The sequence below is a fragment of the Pteropus medius genome, unplaced genomic scaffold (assembly GCF_902729225.1).
Source record: "Pteropus medius unplaced genomic scaffold, Ma_sr-lr_union100, whole genome shotgun sequence".
Classification (NCBI taxonomy): domain Eukaryota; kingdom Metazoa; phylum Chordata; class Mammalia; order Chiroptera; family Pteropodidae; genus Pteropus; species Pteropus medius.
Window position 1 is genome coordinate 11,061,863 of NW_024342471.1, and position 15,887 is coordinate 11,077,749.

The 15,887-nt window shown below is 38.4% G+C and overlaps 1 protein-coding gene across 2 annotated transcripts in view; it reads left to right on the forward strand.

Annotated features, from left to right (window-relative positions):
- The first annotated feature begins 735 nt into the window (after positions 1-735).
- Positions 736-15,887, forward strand: part of RALGAPB (Ral GTPase activating protein non-catalytic subunit beta) — a 74,534-nt gene continuing 59,382 nt past the window's right edge. Inside the window, exons 1-3 of one of the 2 annotated variants that reach the window (XM_039864323.1) lie at positions 736-980; positions 11,341-11,562; positions 13,937-14,139. In XM_039864323.1, the coding sequence (XP_039720257.1) occupies positions 11,377-11,562; positions 13,937-14,139 (389 nt within the window). In that variant the 5' untranslated portion in view covers positions 736-980; positions 11,341-11,376. The remainder of the gene's footprint in view (positions 981-11,340; positions 11,563-13,936; positions 14,140-15,887) is intronic. The other variant, XM_039864322.1, reaches the window with a different exon arrangement.

The window sequence follows — 15,887 nt, forward strand, 5'->3', positions numbered from 1 at the left end:
CTTCCTACTCTTCTCTTAGCCCAAATTTCTTCTTTTACACTCCCAAGGCACTTGAGCGGAACCTCTTTAATGGTATTTATTATTTTCTTTGTTGAAACTGAAACCAAATTATCTAAAGTGGTAGTTGACAAAATGTGTTTTGCATTGTAGGTGCTCAAACTGGTATCTTCTGCTACTATTATTACTGTTAATAATGTCTTATCGCCTATATCAGACTCAGCTTGTTAATGAGAGGCTCTGACTCTGATGTCTGATTCATCATTGTAACCCACACCTGGCCTGGAAATGAGCAATGGTCATAATTAATGCTATGCCCAGATAATAAGGGCGCCGCAGGCAGGTAAAGGGCAACATTTCAAAGGAAGGGTGCTGTAATGGGGATGTGAGAAATGCCAAAACCTGGCTGAGAGTCAGAAACTGGCAGAGAAGACCCTTATTCCGTCGGCACTTAAAACAGGCAGAGTCCGGCTTTATTCACGGGGATCCAAGCCGAGCGCCTCCCCGTCTGAAAAGCGATGAGGTAGGGTATCCGTCATTTCACTCCTCCCCCTCCACTTGGTCCGGAAAGGGAGGAGGGAGTGTATCCCGCGCGGCCATCTGGGATAGCTGCGCACGCGCAGCTTCCGGCTCCGTGTCTCGGGAATTATTTGACACCACCGCTTTGGACCTGCAGAAGGCTCCGATCAGGCGCGCCGCGCACGCGCAGTGGCCCACTTGGCTCGGGAGTTATTTGACGCTGCCGCCCCTGGCAGACGGAAGTTGCCTGAGTAGAGCCCAGCCGGCCGGCCCGACCGGCCTTCGTCGTCCCCAGGCGCCCTCGGAGAGTCGCTGACCAGTGGACGGACCAACTGCCTGAGGACAGCTGGCAGGGGCAGCGAAAACGCTGACCCTATGGCGCAGGTGGCGTGAGGCGGGAGGCCGAGTGCGGCCGGCGGTGGCGGCGCCCGCCCCAGCGATGCGGGCCCCGCCCGTCGCCTCAGGTAACCGGGCGGCCCTCCCCGTCGCGGTCGGACCCTCCCTTCTCCTCCCCTCCGGGAGGTCCCGGGACGGCCAAGTTCTGTGTCTCGGCCCCGGGTGCTGTAAGGGGCCGGGCTAAGGAAGCACATCTCCACATTTTTTTTTCTGGAGACCCACGGAGTCCGGAGGAACGTAGCCCCGGTCGGCGGCGTCCGTCGGGTCTGATTAAATCCGGTCTAGCTCTTGGGACCTGCCCCGGCCCAAGACGAAACTCTCCTGGCAACCTGGGGGAGGGGGCGGGTCTGGAGCGGAGCTAGACAACTCCGGCGGAGAATTTGGTCCTTCGGAAAGGTTGGTCCGAGTTGCTGCCGTGCTATAGGGACGATGCTGCCTATTGCACAGTGACACTCGGATGAAGAAGAGTTGTTTCTGAAAATAAACAGCTAACTCTTGTTAAGCGCTTACTATACGCCAGGCGTTGTGCCGGGTCCTTACGTTCACCACATCTAACTTCACAACAACCCTGTAAGGTAGGATTATTATCCCCATTTTACTGACAAGGCAACAGAGGTCCTGAACGGTTAGGTGACTTACTTGCCCAAGGTCACTTAGCTAGTAATTTGAACCTAAGCAGTCTGACACCAGATTCAAGTTCTTAAATTAGGTCAGTGGCTCTCCAACTTTGCTGCAGGTTAAAATCACCTAGGGCAGCTTTTAAAGATTCCTGATGCCCAGGTAGCACACCCAGACCAATTAAATCAGAATTTGCGGGAAGTGGGGGGCGAGGGGCGGTGATGCCAGACATAAGTATTTTATTAAGGATCTCCATATGATTTCAGTGTGCAGCAAAGTTTGAGAAGTGCTACAGGAGGTAATTCTGCATTTCAAAAGACGTTTCAGTGTTTCTCTAGTTTAAGTGTAGGAAAATCATCTGGGAGTTTATTAAAAATGTGAGTTTCACTGGTAGAGATATTTTCATTAGGCCCACTGACAAGTACACCTTGTTAAAGCCTGTTGGGGTGGGAAGTAACTTTCTCTGCAGCATTTCTGAGTCAGCTGGACCTTTTAAAGTGTATACATGTCATGCAAAACTTAGTTTGCAATTTTCCTGAGTATGCTGTAGTCATGGGTGTAGTGTCTCTTACCTCTGGGTCTTTGCATCCTTCACAGTTTCTCTTAGAAGCTGTGTCTTCTTAGACCATCCTTCACAGTTTCTCCCACAGTTTCTCCCCACTTCACACAAAGGCACACACTTCTGATTTCTTACACACACATGCGTGTATGTTTCTTCCTGTCTCTGGATGCCTAAGTCCCAACATTCAAGATGCCTCTGTGACCACTCAGCCACTTTGGGTCTTTGCTGTTTGCTCCTTAGCATCATCATAATGGAATTTACCAATTATTTTTTTCTGTGTTGTGTTTCCATCTCTTTTACTAGATTATAAGCAACTTGAACCTTGTTTTCTCCATCTCTGTATTCTTTCCAGTGCTTTCGCATATAGACTCACAAAGGTTATATTGAATGGAATGTTTGATGATCCCTTTTATGTCATAGACTTCATGCTACAAACAGATTCTTCTCTATTTCCATTTTTGGAAAAGGTATTTGGTAGTTTTTAACCTATAAAGTTTTGTTCTTTTTGCTTTCAGATACTCTAGTTAGGTTCATTAATTTATCCATCTAGCGGTTGAATAAACACATGAGGCACTATTTAGGACTAACTAGGAAATGACTACGTAGGGCTAACTATATGCAGTCAACTTTTATTGATTTTTGATATCTGATTTTATCACAATCAGATACAATCAGTTCTTTAGTGGAAAGCTTTTTATTGCCTTTAGGCCTTTGCACGTGTTCCCCACTTCATTGTCCAAAATATTGTTAAGTTGTCATCCATTTAATGTCATTGCTTTGTTGGTACTTGGTAAATACTAGTAAATGGAATTGCTATTGGGAATAGTTCATCCTATTCACCAGGAGAGATTACATAAGAAGTACTTAATGAAGATAAAACCTTGATGTCAGAGGAATTGACAAACTTAGTATATATTTATTGCAAAATGCCTTAAGTGCTATTGTCCAACATATTTACATGTTTTAAAGGAAGGCAGGGCAATCATTCAGATTGTATTCACTCTCTTGGCTGGTCTTAAAACCATGTAAGGTTTGTAAAAGTATGTGTGTGAAGGTCATTATAAAGAAATTTTTGGACAATAAAGATTTATTTATAGCAGTTATATATGATGAAGTATGTGACTGAATAAAAACACATTTTATATAATGACATTCTTTGCAGTAAAAGGATTGTTATAGAATGATTTTCTTGCTTCAATTTTGTACTGTTTCTCAATTTTTAGACTAAGGCTAATAGAAACTGATGAGACAGTTCCTGTTAAATTCAGATACTCAAGAAACTTGCCCTTGTTTCTCTAATCAGATATGGGCAGAGTATCTAGTTTTGGCCTCAGCACATGGAAGAAACTCAATCTTTAAGCCTGAGGATCTAGTCTGTCTCTAAAGTAAAGGCGAAAAATTCATATGCTCAGTTAAAGGCCAGAAATGACTAATCATGATAGCCTGAGACCTAGAAATGGATTGTTTCATTTGAGATTCCCATCAGTGTTAGCAGGTGTGTTCCCTGGCATGTGTAAAGACCTTTTATACAGAATATATGATTTCTTTTGGTGCAAGATGATTAAAGGTATAGAATTAAGATAATACGGAGTTTAATTCTAAGTTTTTATAGGTGAAGAAAGTAGATAACTTGCCCAAGACTACATGGTTGGCTTCTAGCACATCTAGGACTAGAAAGCAGGCCTCCTTTCTCTGGAAGCAGTATCCCCTTCCACACGCATTCGTCCAATGTGAGAGGATGTCGTTGTTGTTGTTGATGTTTTGTGTGTGTGTGTGTGTGTGTGTGTGTGTATGTTTGGGGATTGGAAAAGTGGACAGAATAGTCTGCTATGTTTAAGATATTCAATTAGACACATAGTGAGTGCTTGGTGTGTGACCTATACTTTGCTATATAAACTGGGATGCCAAGGTAAATAAGACACAGCCTCTGTCCTCAAGGAGTCTATAGTCAGGATTGTAATAAAGTAAAAGTGTAGTATCTGAGGCAGCCCTGTCAAATAGAATTTTCCGCAGTGATGGAATTGTTCTATTTTTTGCACTATCAGTGTGGTAGCCACTAGCCACATGTTACTATTGAGCACTTGAAATGTGACTAGTGTAAATAAAGAACTGAATTTCTGATTTAATTTAAATTTAAGTAGTTACATGTGGTTATGGCTACTGTATTGGACAGAGCAGATCTGAGGCATAAAAGATGAGAATTGGTGGTGGTGCTGGTAGGGGACAGGCCGAGTATTCATATTTTTTTGGGCGGAGAGTAGACTGGCAAAAACTGTTTCCACTTTTAGAGAGGAATGTAGGTAGAACCTGTCTTTCTTTTCTTGTAATTCAGGTGTTTGATAGGATCCATAAGAGTTAGAATCTGGTGCATAGGTGAATACATTCCTTTTTAGCCAAACTTGATTTATATTTACCTCATAGGGTCGGTCAATAGAACTACAACAGAAATATAAACTATGGTCTTTTTGCCTTTATTAGTCATTAAGTTATGTGGATGACCTTGAGTGTACTTGTGTGCCTTAAAATCCAACATGGTGCATTTATTTACTCAGTGTTTTGGCACCCTGTACCCTATTTTTCCACAGAAAGAAGGCACATCATGTAATATGTACATTGTATTTGTACATCTCAAAGTATGTTGACTTACGTTGCTTTATTTGATCCTTCTCCCAAGTCACTTTAGCTAGGTACTGTAGGTATTCTCCCTCTTTTACAGATGAGGAAACTATGACAAAGAAACACCAAGTGACTTGTCCAAGGTCATGTGGTGAGATATGGAGTCAGAAAAAGGAAAGAGCATTGGACTTCGAGGCAAGAGGTAGAGTTTCTTGTCCCAGCTCTTCTGTTACTTGATGTGACCTGAGCAAGTCATAACCTTACTTTGTTTCCTCACCTAGTGGCTAGTGACATCTGTCTTACCTTTCTAGCCTTGTTATTAGAATAAAATAAAGTAACATGTGAAAACTCTTTGAAAATGATCAGTTATGCAGAGCTACATTGTTATTAAGCTCTCCAGTAGTTTTTTTGTCGTATGATGCTGCCTTCATACCTCATCACATCAGTTATCATGTTGAATACTACCGTACTATGGTTTTGTCATTGATTTCTCTCATCTTCCTCATATGAAACCTTCTCTTGGGCAGCCCTTGTGTCCTGTTTATATCTATAGGACACAATGGTACCTATACCCTAGGACATACAATACCTGACATGTAGCAGATGTTTAATAAATGTTTAACTAAGTAATTGATATCTGGATTTACTTTGTGAAGTTTAAAAAAAATGTCCTCTGTAATTAGACTTGAAGCTCCTTGGAAACAGGGATAATATTTATTGAGGCATGTAATAAATATTGATTGAATGAACTGATGTAATTAATGTCAGGCTGTGGTCTTAGTGTGTCCACCACTGTATTGATCATTTTGGTAATTTGTCAATTAAGCAAACCTTCATGTTACTCTATGGTAGTACCTACAAGTCATACGCTGTTACTCAGCACACAGTCACCCGATAATAGAAACTTCCAGAGAGATTGCCTAAAAATGGGTGCACGTAGAGTTGGGAAGGAAATTAAGTGATCTGCAGAGGAGCAGTCATCTTTCCCTTCCTCCTATCATATTTACTTCTGGAGCATTGAAGGTAGAGACTTCTCTGCTAGCAGTTCAGGTTGTTAGCTGACAGAGCCTATCTGAGGAGGAGACTCTTGGGATCCTTAACATAGCAGTCAAAGCCCTTAAGCATCTGACTTCAGTTATGTCTTCATATGTCACTGTAGCACCCAACCCTCCCTGCCTTGTTCCCATCCTTAATATAGTAGCTACACTGGAGTTTGCTTTTCTACTTGCCCTTTGGCCTGTCTCGGACACTTCTATCAAATTGCTTTATTAGGAATTCAGTTCCTGTTGTATCATTTCTATGATAAAGTTAAATTTTCTCTCATTCTCTGTCTCCAAGTTTTACTAAATTAATTACCAATCTAGCATTCATAGTCTTTCAAAATTAGTCACTGCTTAACTTTGAAACCTGACCTGCCACCTTCTACATACAGCTTGCTTTTCTGCCACTCTGGGTTTTTAGTTTCTGGTGCTGTTTTTTGCTACTTGAAACAAGTACCCTTCCTCAGATATTTTTCTTTCCTACCTGCCCCTTTCTCTCACTTTTACCCACTCATTTTTCTTATCTCTGTTAAAATTGTAACCTTCCATCACTTTGCTATTCATATACCCCATAAGCTATAGTCGTTCCTGATCTTACCCTGTTGTTTTCCAGCTTGGCCCATGTTTCAGTCAAAAGTAATCTTTTGTTCTCCAAACTTACACAATATCTTGCCTGTAGCTTTTTTTTTTTTTTTTAATGGCATTTAGCACTTCAAGTTTCTAATTTATGTTACAGTTATATATGCATGTCTTATCTCCTCAATTAAACTAGAAACTCGTTTGAAACAGGAACCAAGCCCTATCAATCTATCTCCTTCCTGGTCTTAACTGCATTATGTATAGTAGATGGTTAATAACTATTTGTTAAATAAGTCAACTTGGTGGTTCCTGGCAGTGTCTGAGTTTTCATATGTAAAGTCGGGATACTAATTTATACTTACCAGTTCTGTTACATGATCTATTAATAAAATGGTACTAGTTCCACAACTCAGAACTACTTGCATTTCTCTGTGATCCTTCTAATCTTTAGTCATGTATATATGCATTTAGTTTTAATCATGATATATGTTTTTATTCCTCCATAGAATAGCCATTATTATTGATTGCTTACTATAGACTGGGACATGTTCCAAACATCTTACATTCATTGATACTATAATCACTGCAATGGCACGGAAGTAGGCTATTATCCTGCTGTTATCCCCATTTTACAGATGTGGATGCCCAGACACAGAAGTAGAGTAACTTTTGCAAGGTTTCCCAGCTTGCGGGTGGTAGAGCTGGGCTTTGGATCTAAGAAGTCTAGTTCCAGAGCCCTGCCCCTTAACCAGTCCTCCTTTATATTTTTATGCTGCTTGTCTCTATGTTTAATGGCTACATTATAATATATATAGTTTTTATGTTCTAAGTATGAAGTTATCCTATTATTGACAGACAGTTAAATTATACCCACTTCCCCATCTTATGTACACTAGTACAGTGAATGTCTTGTGTATTTTTTTATTGAGTTACTTTATAAGGAAAAATTAAGTGGTATTGCTGAGTCAAGGCATGTGATGTTACTATGTCTCCTACTATGTATTGGCCAAATATGCTATTCTTGGTGAATGGTTAGAAAAATGACATGAGCCTGAGGTGCATTACAAGCTGGTCAGTTTATTGACCCCATGGCAAGTGGACTAGGCTATCAAGGTACAACATTGTCATGCCATGGTGCTATCCTGAGATACTGATGTGGATATGAACATCTTTGCCCAGGGAGACCTAGGCTGTGCAGCAGTTCCTGGTTCCTGAAAGTAATGATGTTCTCTGAGATCTCTGCATTTGTTGATTTGGATAGTCTGAGCTGCAACAGCAAGAGGAGGTTCTTATTTGTGTGTTTAAGAATAGGCTGGTCACTGTCAAAACTGGCCTAAGAGAATGTATTCCCACCAAATTTGTCACGCTGTGCTCCATCCTCATCTTTTTTCCCCTGACAGCAACAAAACTCGAACAAAGTTATAGGACCTCTAAAGATGGGTTATAAGCCCAGCCCCTGGCTCATAGCTAGGTTGGGGTGACTTCCAGGGCAGCAATAGCTCATCCACAGTGTATGCCACAGGAATGGGGCTAGTTCAGTTACCAAAATCAGCATATGCTTTTATGTTTGCTCAGAGACATAATTGACCCACAGATGAGTTCTTTTTAGCCCATGTTGTGTGGATTGTTAAGAAGCTTGAAGTATTTGCCAATATTTAAAGTGTAGGAAACTTCAAAGAAAGGTCCAAATTTTCTGTATTCTTTTGAAAAATTGGATTACCTGACAATACTGGGTCTACATTCCTTCCAGGAAATAATTGGCTGTGGCTGAGTAGTGGTTGTGCCTTTTAATGGGAGCCTATATTCTCTAGTTTGTCATACCCACCCACTTCACTATTTATTACCTAGATGGGAGGGGTGTGGAGAGGTGTTTAACCTTCTCAGACCTAATATTTATCAGTGATCACTCTATTATCCTGAAATTACTAGACAATAACCTACCAACATATAATTTTTAAAAAATCAGTGAAATTCTTTAACAAGTGAAAAACATAGTACTATCCTTTCAAAAAAAAATTAGTATTTCAAAAATATGCTCAGGTTCTAGAGGATATAACAGAGTAGTCAGATGCTTATGTCTACTTACAGATTGAGAAGTAAGACAGTAATATAGCACTTAATATTTGACATTTTTACATAAGTGCAAAATAAGTATATATGTAGTTCCTCACAGCAGTGTGTGGTGTTAGCAACTCAGATGCCACAAGTGGCATGGCCTTTGGTGATGTGATTTTTCTGAAATGGTGAACAATTCTTGGTATGGTAAGGTTCTAAACATAACAAAGTTCAATCTTTTTCCTGTTTATACTATTAATCTCATTACTGGAAGATTCAGTGGGTATTTTAAAAAGGCACAAAACATTTTGTATTTATATGTAAGATAGAATTAGATTTTGGGGCTTCAACAATTAACAGTGATTTTCTGGCAGACATTTGAAAGTCATGTGAAATGTAGCGTAATTATTCATTGTGCAGGATTGTCTCCTGCATCGCAGGATGTCTCAGTTTCCTGACTCTGCCCATAAATACCAACAGCACGCCCCAATCATTGTGTTAACCAAAAGTGCACTTAATATTTCCAAAATGCCCTGTAGGGGCAGTTCTTGTCTATGGAAAACCATTGCCCTAAACTCCTGAATGTATCCTGTTGGCCTTACCTCCCAAAACGAGTTTTTATCACTCGTTTTGCTAGTTTAATAGATACAAAAAGATATCTTAGTTGCTTTACTTTGTGTTTCTTTGATTTCCTTGTTTGTTTCCAGTATTTGTTTTCTCTCCATTGTTTTATTTAATTTGCCTGTAATTGTAATGCACATGTTTGTCCTAATGTGTTTTGTCATATTTTGTTAAAATTTAGTGTGTTTTTCTGTTCATACATTTTAATATTTTAATTCAGCTTTTTAATTGTATCCTTTCTACACCTTTCTACTTTACATGTTTTTTGAAAGTATTTCATTTTCTCACATTTAAACATTAATACATTTAAACAATTAAAATTTTTTACATTTACAAATTTATAAAGTTTTAAAGAAGAATTTAAGAGCTGTTAAACCTGTTTTGATTGGTTTTTTCCCCTGGTTTTGTTTTTGTTTTGTTTTGTTTTGTTTTTAAAGAATGATACTCCTGTCTTCAGAATTGGGAGGGGTAGTAGCTGTTTCTTAAAATGCAGATTCCCAGGCCCCACCCAGATCTGCAGAATTAAGGTTTTATAGGGCTGGGGCCTTGGCATATGCATTTTATACCAGAGGTTCCCGCCACCCCCATGATTCTTAATATATACAATGGAGTTTGAGAGCTAGCTTGTCTTTAATATTTTTTTCCTTAAAACATTTTTTCTTCCAATAAGATGTTATTTGGAATGGTTGCTAAATATTAATTCAATATTCCTTAAGTATTTGGAAACTATCAAGTACTTTTTTTTTTTTTTTTTTTTTTACTAATAGCTTAAAACAAATGGGCTTTTTTCAATTTTTATTTGTATATGGTATGCAAAATTTTGGACATACTTAAGTGGAATAAAGGGAACACTTTCTAACATCTTCCTTTTCCCCATGGCATGGATCAGCCTTGACATTCTGAAACATTTATTCAGTATCCACTGTGTGCCAGGGACTAAGATTTAGGAAGTGAGGTTTCCATTCAAAAAAGGTTGACACGCTAGCAGTGAAGATATCTTTACACAGCTAACAAGTAAGCTAATGTGAAACTTGATATGGACAGGTACTCAGAGCTGGGAAGGATGGGTGATTTGAGTCAAAAAATGTTTTACCAAGAGAGGACATTTGAGTCGTGCCTTGAATGGCAGTTCAGTCAGTGGGAGTAGCACAAGTAGTAATATAGGGTATGAAAAACTTGAGTTTGAGAAAGGGAATGAGGTTTTCTAGAAAAAAATTAATGCTAGTCTCTTACCAGTTTGAAGAAAAATTACTTAAGAGATAGAACTTTTAAAAGTTAAAAGATTAAGTGTACCCATGTATTTTGTTTAAACGCTGCTAGCTGGGCAAACTATTCAGAGCAGGTAGAAAATGGAAATTAAATGAATTGGAAAGGCCTGACTGTCCTTGATCATCTTCATGAATATGGCATTTATGATTGTAATATTTGCATTCACACAGATACATTTTCTGTAGTTAAAATTTCTCATTTGTATGATAGATTATCATTTCATGGAGAATATACAGCACAGGAGAGGCAGTACATGCCATGGTTAAGAGCATGGTCCCTGGTACCTGGTTTAAAACCCAGCTCTAACACGTTATAGCTCTAAAGACTCAGGTAAGAAACAAACATCTCTATGCTTCAGTTTTTTCATCTGTGAAATAGAGATAATATTACTTAATATTCAGAGTTATTTTGGTGGTTACATGAGTAGCATATAGTAAATGCTTAGTAAGTGGCAGCTCTTAATATGTTTTCTGAAGGACACCATGACTTCTAGATGTTCCATTACTAGAAGTTTGTGTACCACTGCTACAGAAAATGAAATAGTCTTGAAGAATATTACGTACGATTTGAGGACATAAGTGGGCAATTGTGGGGTGTTTTCAGCATGTATTAGGTACTTGGAAACCATTGACTGAAAAATCTGGGTCTTAGAGTAAACTCTGTCCTTTGTCTTCCTTTCTTATTTAGGGCAGTCCATTCGTCCATCTTTTTCTCTCCTGGAACATAGAGTGAGGAGGATTCCCTCGTGCTCTGAGTGTACCAACTCTGATCATTTTATCCCCGTGCAAAATGGCCGTCTGTCCCAGCTCTGCTCCAAGGCTTCTGAGGGTTCTTTTGGGAAGGTGCTGAGACAGCTGCTTCCCAGGGTCTGCTTTCTTACCTGATCTCACCATGAGGCTATTTTAGGACACTTCTCAAAACATTTAGATGTGTTTTTTTTCTCAGTCTTCTTGAGGCAGTATCTTTACAGGTTCTTTATCTTGCCAGGTAGAGTAAGTCTGTATTTTACTTCCTTTTATTAATTTGCAACAGTATAATTTGACACATAATTTTGTTTTGTCTTTTCAGGTGCCATTTGGATAGTCCTTTAGCGGCACGATCACGATGTACTCTGAGTGGAGGTCTCTGCATTTGGTGATTCAGAATGATCAGGGCCACACCAGTGTGCTGCACAGCTATCCAGAGAGCGTTGGGCGAGAGGTGGCAAATGCAGTGGTCCATCCTCTCGGGCAGGCTTTAGTTACTCCTTCAGTGGCTGGTAGTGAGAGTTTGTTAAAGACTGACAAAGAAGTAAGTGTTTCTTCATTTTATTTTACTATGTGAAAATATAAGTTTGTTAATGAAGACTTTATTAAATGATGCCTTTTTAATGGATTTATGCTTACTGTACTGTGACTTCTCAGTTTTGACCTCATTCGGGTTGAGGATTGGGGGCTCAGAGTTTGTGGCAGTTAGGAGGAATATGTTGTACCATCATGCTGCTGGGGCTTTCTGCTAGCCAGACTCAGTTATCCACTTGGGCTTTGTGCCCGAGATAGTCCTGAGAATTGGGCCCTTTCTCCTAAGCTCAAAGGTTAGTCTTCAGATTTCCATCCAGAGGTGTGTTTGGAAGGTCTTCATTCCTATCTGAGGGGCATTTTTCTCTCTTCAGAGTACCCTAGCAGAGACTTGACCTGAGGACTAGTGCTTGCCCTGGTGCACTCTCCTCTTGGTGTATTTGTAATCCCTTGCTGCTTTGTCCTGGGAAGAGATGACACATGTGTAGGTAGATAGAGGTGCTATGGTACATCCCTGTTTATTCTCCTTTCCTAGCCTCAGAAGGATATGAGGGAATAATCCCTGAATCCGTGTCCTCTAGAATTACACAGTTAAACCATAGTGTGATATCACCAAAGATATCTTCTCCTTTGTCTTTCATCTGCTAATTAGCGACTCGCAATCTCTTTTAAAATTCTTTCTCTTGTGCAGCCAAATCCTGCCCCCTCAATTTGTCACACCTTCACTGTGCTGTTATAGTCTTCTTTAATATTTATTGTTATTATATATTTTATTATATTGTGATATTACTGTTATATATTTTCTACCCTTAGCCTTTGTAGTTGTTCTTGAACTTAGAAATTTCAATACACGTATTTATCTTGATTCAACTTTAGTTTTAAGCTGTGGAAGTCTTTTTTAATCTAAATATCTAGCTAACAAGTTAGCTGTCTTTTTTAGCTTTATGACATCTACAAATGGTCAGCATATAACCTATTTTTCTCATTTTTCCTAAGTTAAAATCTTGCATGGTCTTTGGCATGCCACTGGGCACTTTCTTCCAAAATGATCTTGATACGTTAATCCACTGTTATTCTGTCATCTAGTGTTTCAGTCAGTTATAAATCCAGTTATTCTACCTTCCTCTGGGCCAAATGTCTCCATCTCGTCCACAAGGATCTCCTGCATCTCACCAGATTTCTTGCTAAAGCCAAGATCTTCCTTTGCCAGAGAAAGCTGTTTAAAAGCATGGTGAGAATAGCTTCAGATTTCTAGGTGGAAGACCGGGGTTCAAGTTTTCAGCTTTTCCAAAGCAGTGACTTAGACCAGTTGCTTAATTTTACCAAACTCCAGTTTTCTTACCTATAAAGTGAGGATAGTTTATCCTCTCACACAGGATTATTTTGATGGGTAGATGACATTTATGAAAGTGCTTTGTAAACTTCCAGGATAATACAGTTGTCAGCTGCCTTCATAGTAACCCTGTTAATAAAGGAATGTAGCTCGTCTGGCGTGACTTGTTCTTTTTGAGCAGGCTGGTTCCCAGTGATCATGCTTTTCTTTTATAAGTGCTCACTGATCATCTGCTTAGTAATTTGTCCCAGTTTTGTCTGGAATTCACCAAAACTTTCTAATCTACACTATCTGGAATACAGTTTCATCCTCTTTTTCAAATTGGGCTCTTTTCTTTTTCTCATCACACCTTATTCTTTCTTTATGACTGAAGGCACTGGTTCAGCAGTCTTGTAGGCAAGTTCTTTCAGCCTCTAGGATGTGATTCAGATGGGTCACGAGGCTGGAACTCATTTAGTGCAGCTAAATACCTTTAAAAAATTTTATCTAGCTTCATTCCCTTCTCACCTGCGTTTGTCCTTACCTTTCCATTTTTAAATATTACCTTCTTTGGCAGAGAAAATAGTCATCAGATAAGAGTTGAGCAGTTCATCTTCTTTCCTGTTTTTCGTTAATATTGCATAATCTAGAAATGGAATGCTATTGAATGTACACAATTTTCTAAATGAAACATGTACCCGGTATGCAATAAAGTGGAGAAAAATCCCTAAATTTTCTATTCTGCGCCTCCATTCTCTGTGGAAAATCAAGATGACCTGTACTTTTTATTTCACAGAAAAAAAAACAATAATGATGTCTAAAGGGTAAATACTAACATAGGCTTAATATTTAGAAATAAGTAATTTTCTTCTTAAAATTTTTGCTTAGGAAATGTCAGTATGTCTTATATATGCAAAATGCATTCTTTAGAATAGACCTGCTATATTTGTTGAGATGAATATACTCTCAATTGAGAGTTTTTTTGGCAATAAAAGAGTTACATTTTAAATTAGTCTGCTGAGATACAGATAGGGATGTTTAGTAATTCTATGCGTATATATATTTTTTTGTTTAGGTAAAATGGACCATGGAAGTAATTTGCTATGGACTGACCCTTCCATTGGATGGAGAGACTGTAAAATATTGTGTTGATGTATATACAGACTGGATTATGGCTTTAGTGTTGCCGAAAGATTCTATTCCATTACCAGTTATTAAAGAGCCTAATTTATATGTTCAAAGTATACTAAAACACCTGCAAAATCTTTTTGTCCCAAGGTAAGCTATACCTGTCTGTCTGGCCTATTATCAGGATCATAGTAAAACATTCATAAATGTTACTTATTTATAATGTAGGAGCTGATTTCATTGTTAGTTTTTTTAGAAACCTTCATTACTTGTTAATTAAAGAATATATTAATATGAAAGCAGAGATGGGCTTATGTAATGTTTACTAGGCATTTTTAACAACTGTGTGTTCATTTTAAAGGCTTTGGCTTTCTTCTGAATCTGATAGCTAATAGATATTAAAATACTATGATACCTTTCCTTTCCACTCAAAAAGACATTACTTTTGCATGTCATAATTATTATATCCACTTAAGCTTTCTACCTTCAAGTGAATCGTTCTTATGAGAGAATGAAGACATTGAAGTAAGCAGAGTTGACATTATTATGGGCAAATTCATAGTAGGCCAAAAGATTATCTTGACAGTTTGTTACTGATTTCTGCCCTGTCCCCAATATTTAAGGCAAAGACCTTAAATATTGTAATGTAGGATATGTTCCTTAGTTGTGCTTAAGTTTTTTTTCCAATTCTAAAAAAAATTTGTCATATATAAGTTAATGGAGAAAAAAGCATTAGTTTCCTACCCATTTGTGGGGATTTTCTGTAAGAAAAATCTGTTTTGAGCTGTTTTTTATGTCTTTGAAAGAGACAAGGGGGCTTGCCTCCTTTTCTAAAGTTCTAGTTAGAGCTTTTGGTCTGTCAGATGTGAGGGACTTTGAATCATCCAAAAACTAGCTCTATAAATTTTAGCTTTTAATTTACCAGGAAGATTACTTTGGAAAATCTGAATTAAAAAGGAAAAGTCTCCATTTAGAACTCTGATGTCTAGAGTCAAATGTAAACTCCTTACCTTGTGTGAAATGTCTCCTGTAATCTGGCTCCTAACCAGATTAGCTGCTACTAAATCTGCATGAGCCCTGCTCTTTGGTTAGACTCATAAATTAAACATTCTCAATACTCTTTAAAGATCTTCTCCATTATCACCTACCCTTTCATCTCGCTCTCCTAGCGTCTTCTCCCTTTTGTTGGTTTATCTTAAATTCCGCCTTGTAAAGAAAAGCCTTACCTGACTATCAAGGCCCACAGTGATCACACTTTTGTAAACCTACTTACTTTTGTGTCATTCTTATATCCACTGTTTATTGCTTATCTTTTAAAATGCGAATGTCTCATTTCCCCATCTAATCTACTCAAGGGCAGGAACTGGGCTTCCACAGTGCAATACTGGTATTACCTAAGATGTGAATTAAATGCTGGTTGCTTGTATTTATTGATTTCAAATGGAAATAATAACAGGAAATGGTTGGTAGTAATTAGCATATTATTTGTGGCTAAGCAGGTTCTTCTCAAATGATATAATAGCTTTAATGCTTTCTTGTCATTTCATTTAGGAGACTAATTTGTTGGCCTTTTAGTGCATGGGACAATCTCCTTCCTCTTTGTACCCTTACCACCTCTCTGTATTCAGTTAATTTGTATTGATGAAAAAAGTCAATGGCATTTGAATTAATTAGGCTTTTGCTTTTCTCTTTTGAGACACATGTCCACCTTATAAATTGTTGATTTTACTATTTGTTAATTTGTTTGTTTTCTCAAAAGTGTGTGTACATTACCTCTGAGAAGGTACTGAACTGAATATTAGCATTCTTTGGGCCAGTAATGTCTTAAGGAGCTGAATAATTTCAGGGCTAAATATTGTGAGTTAGGATTTCATCTCCTATTGGAAATTTCAATTTTT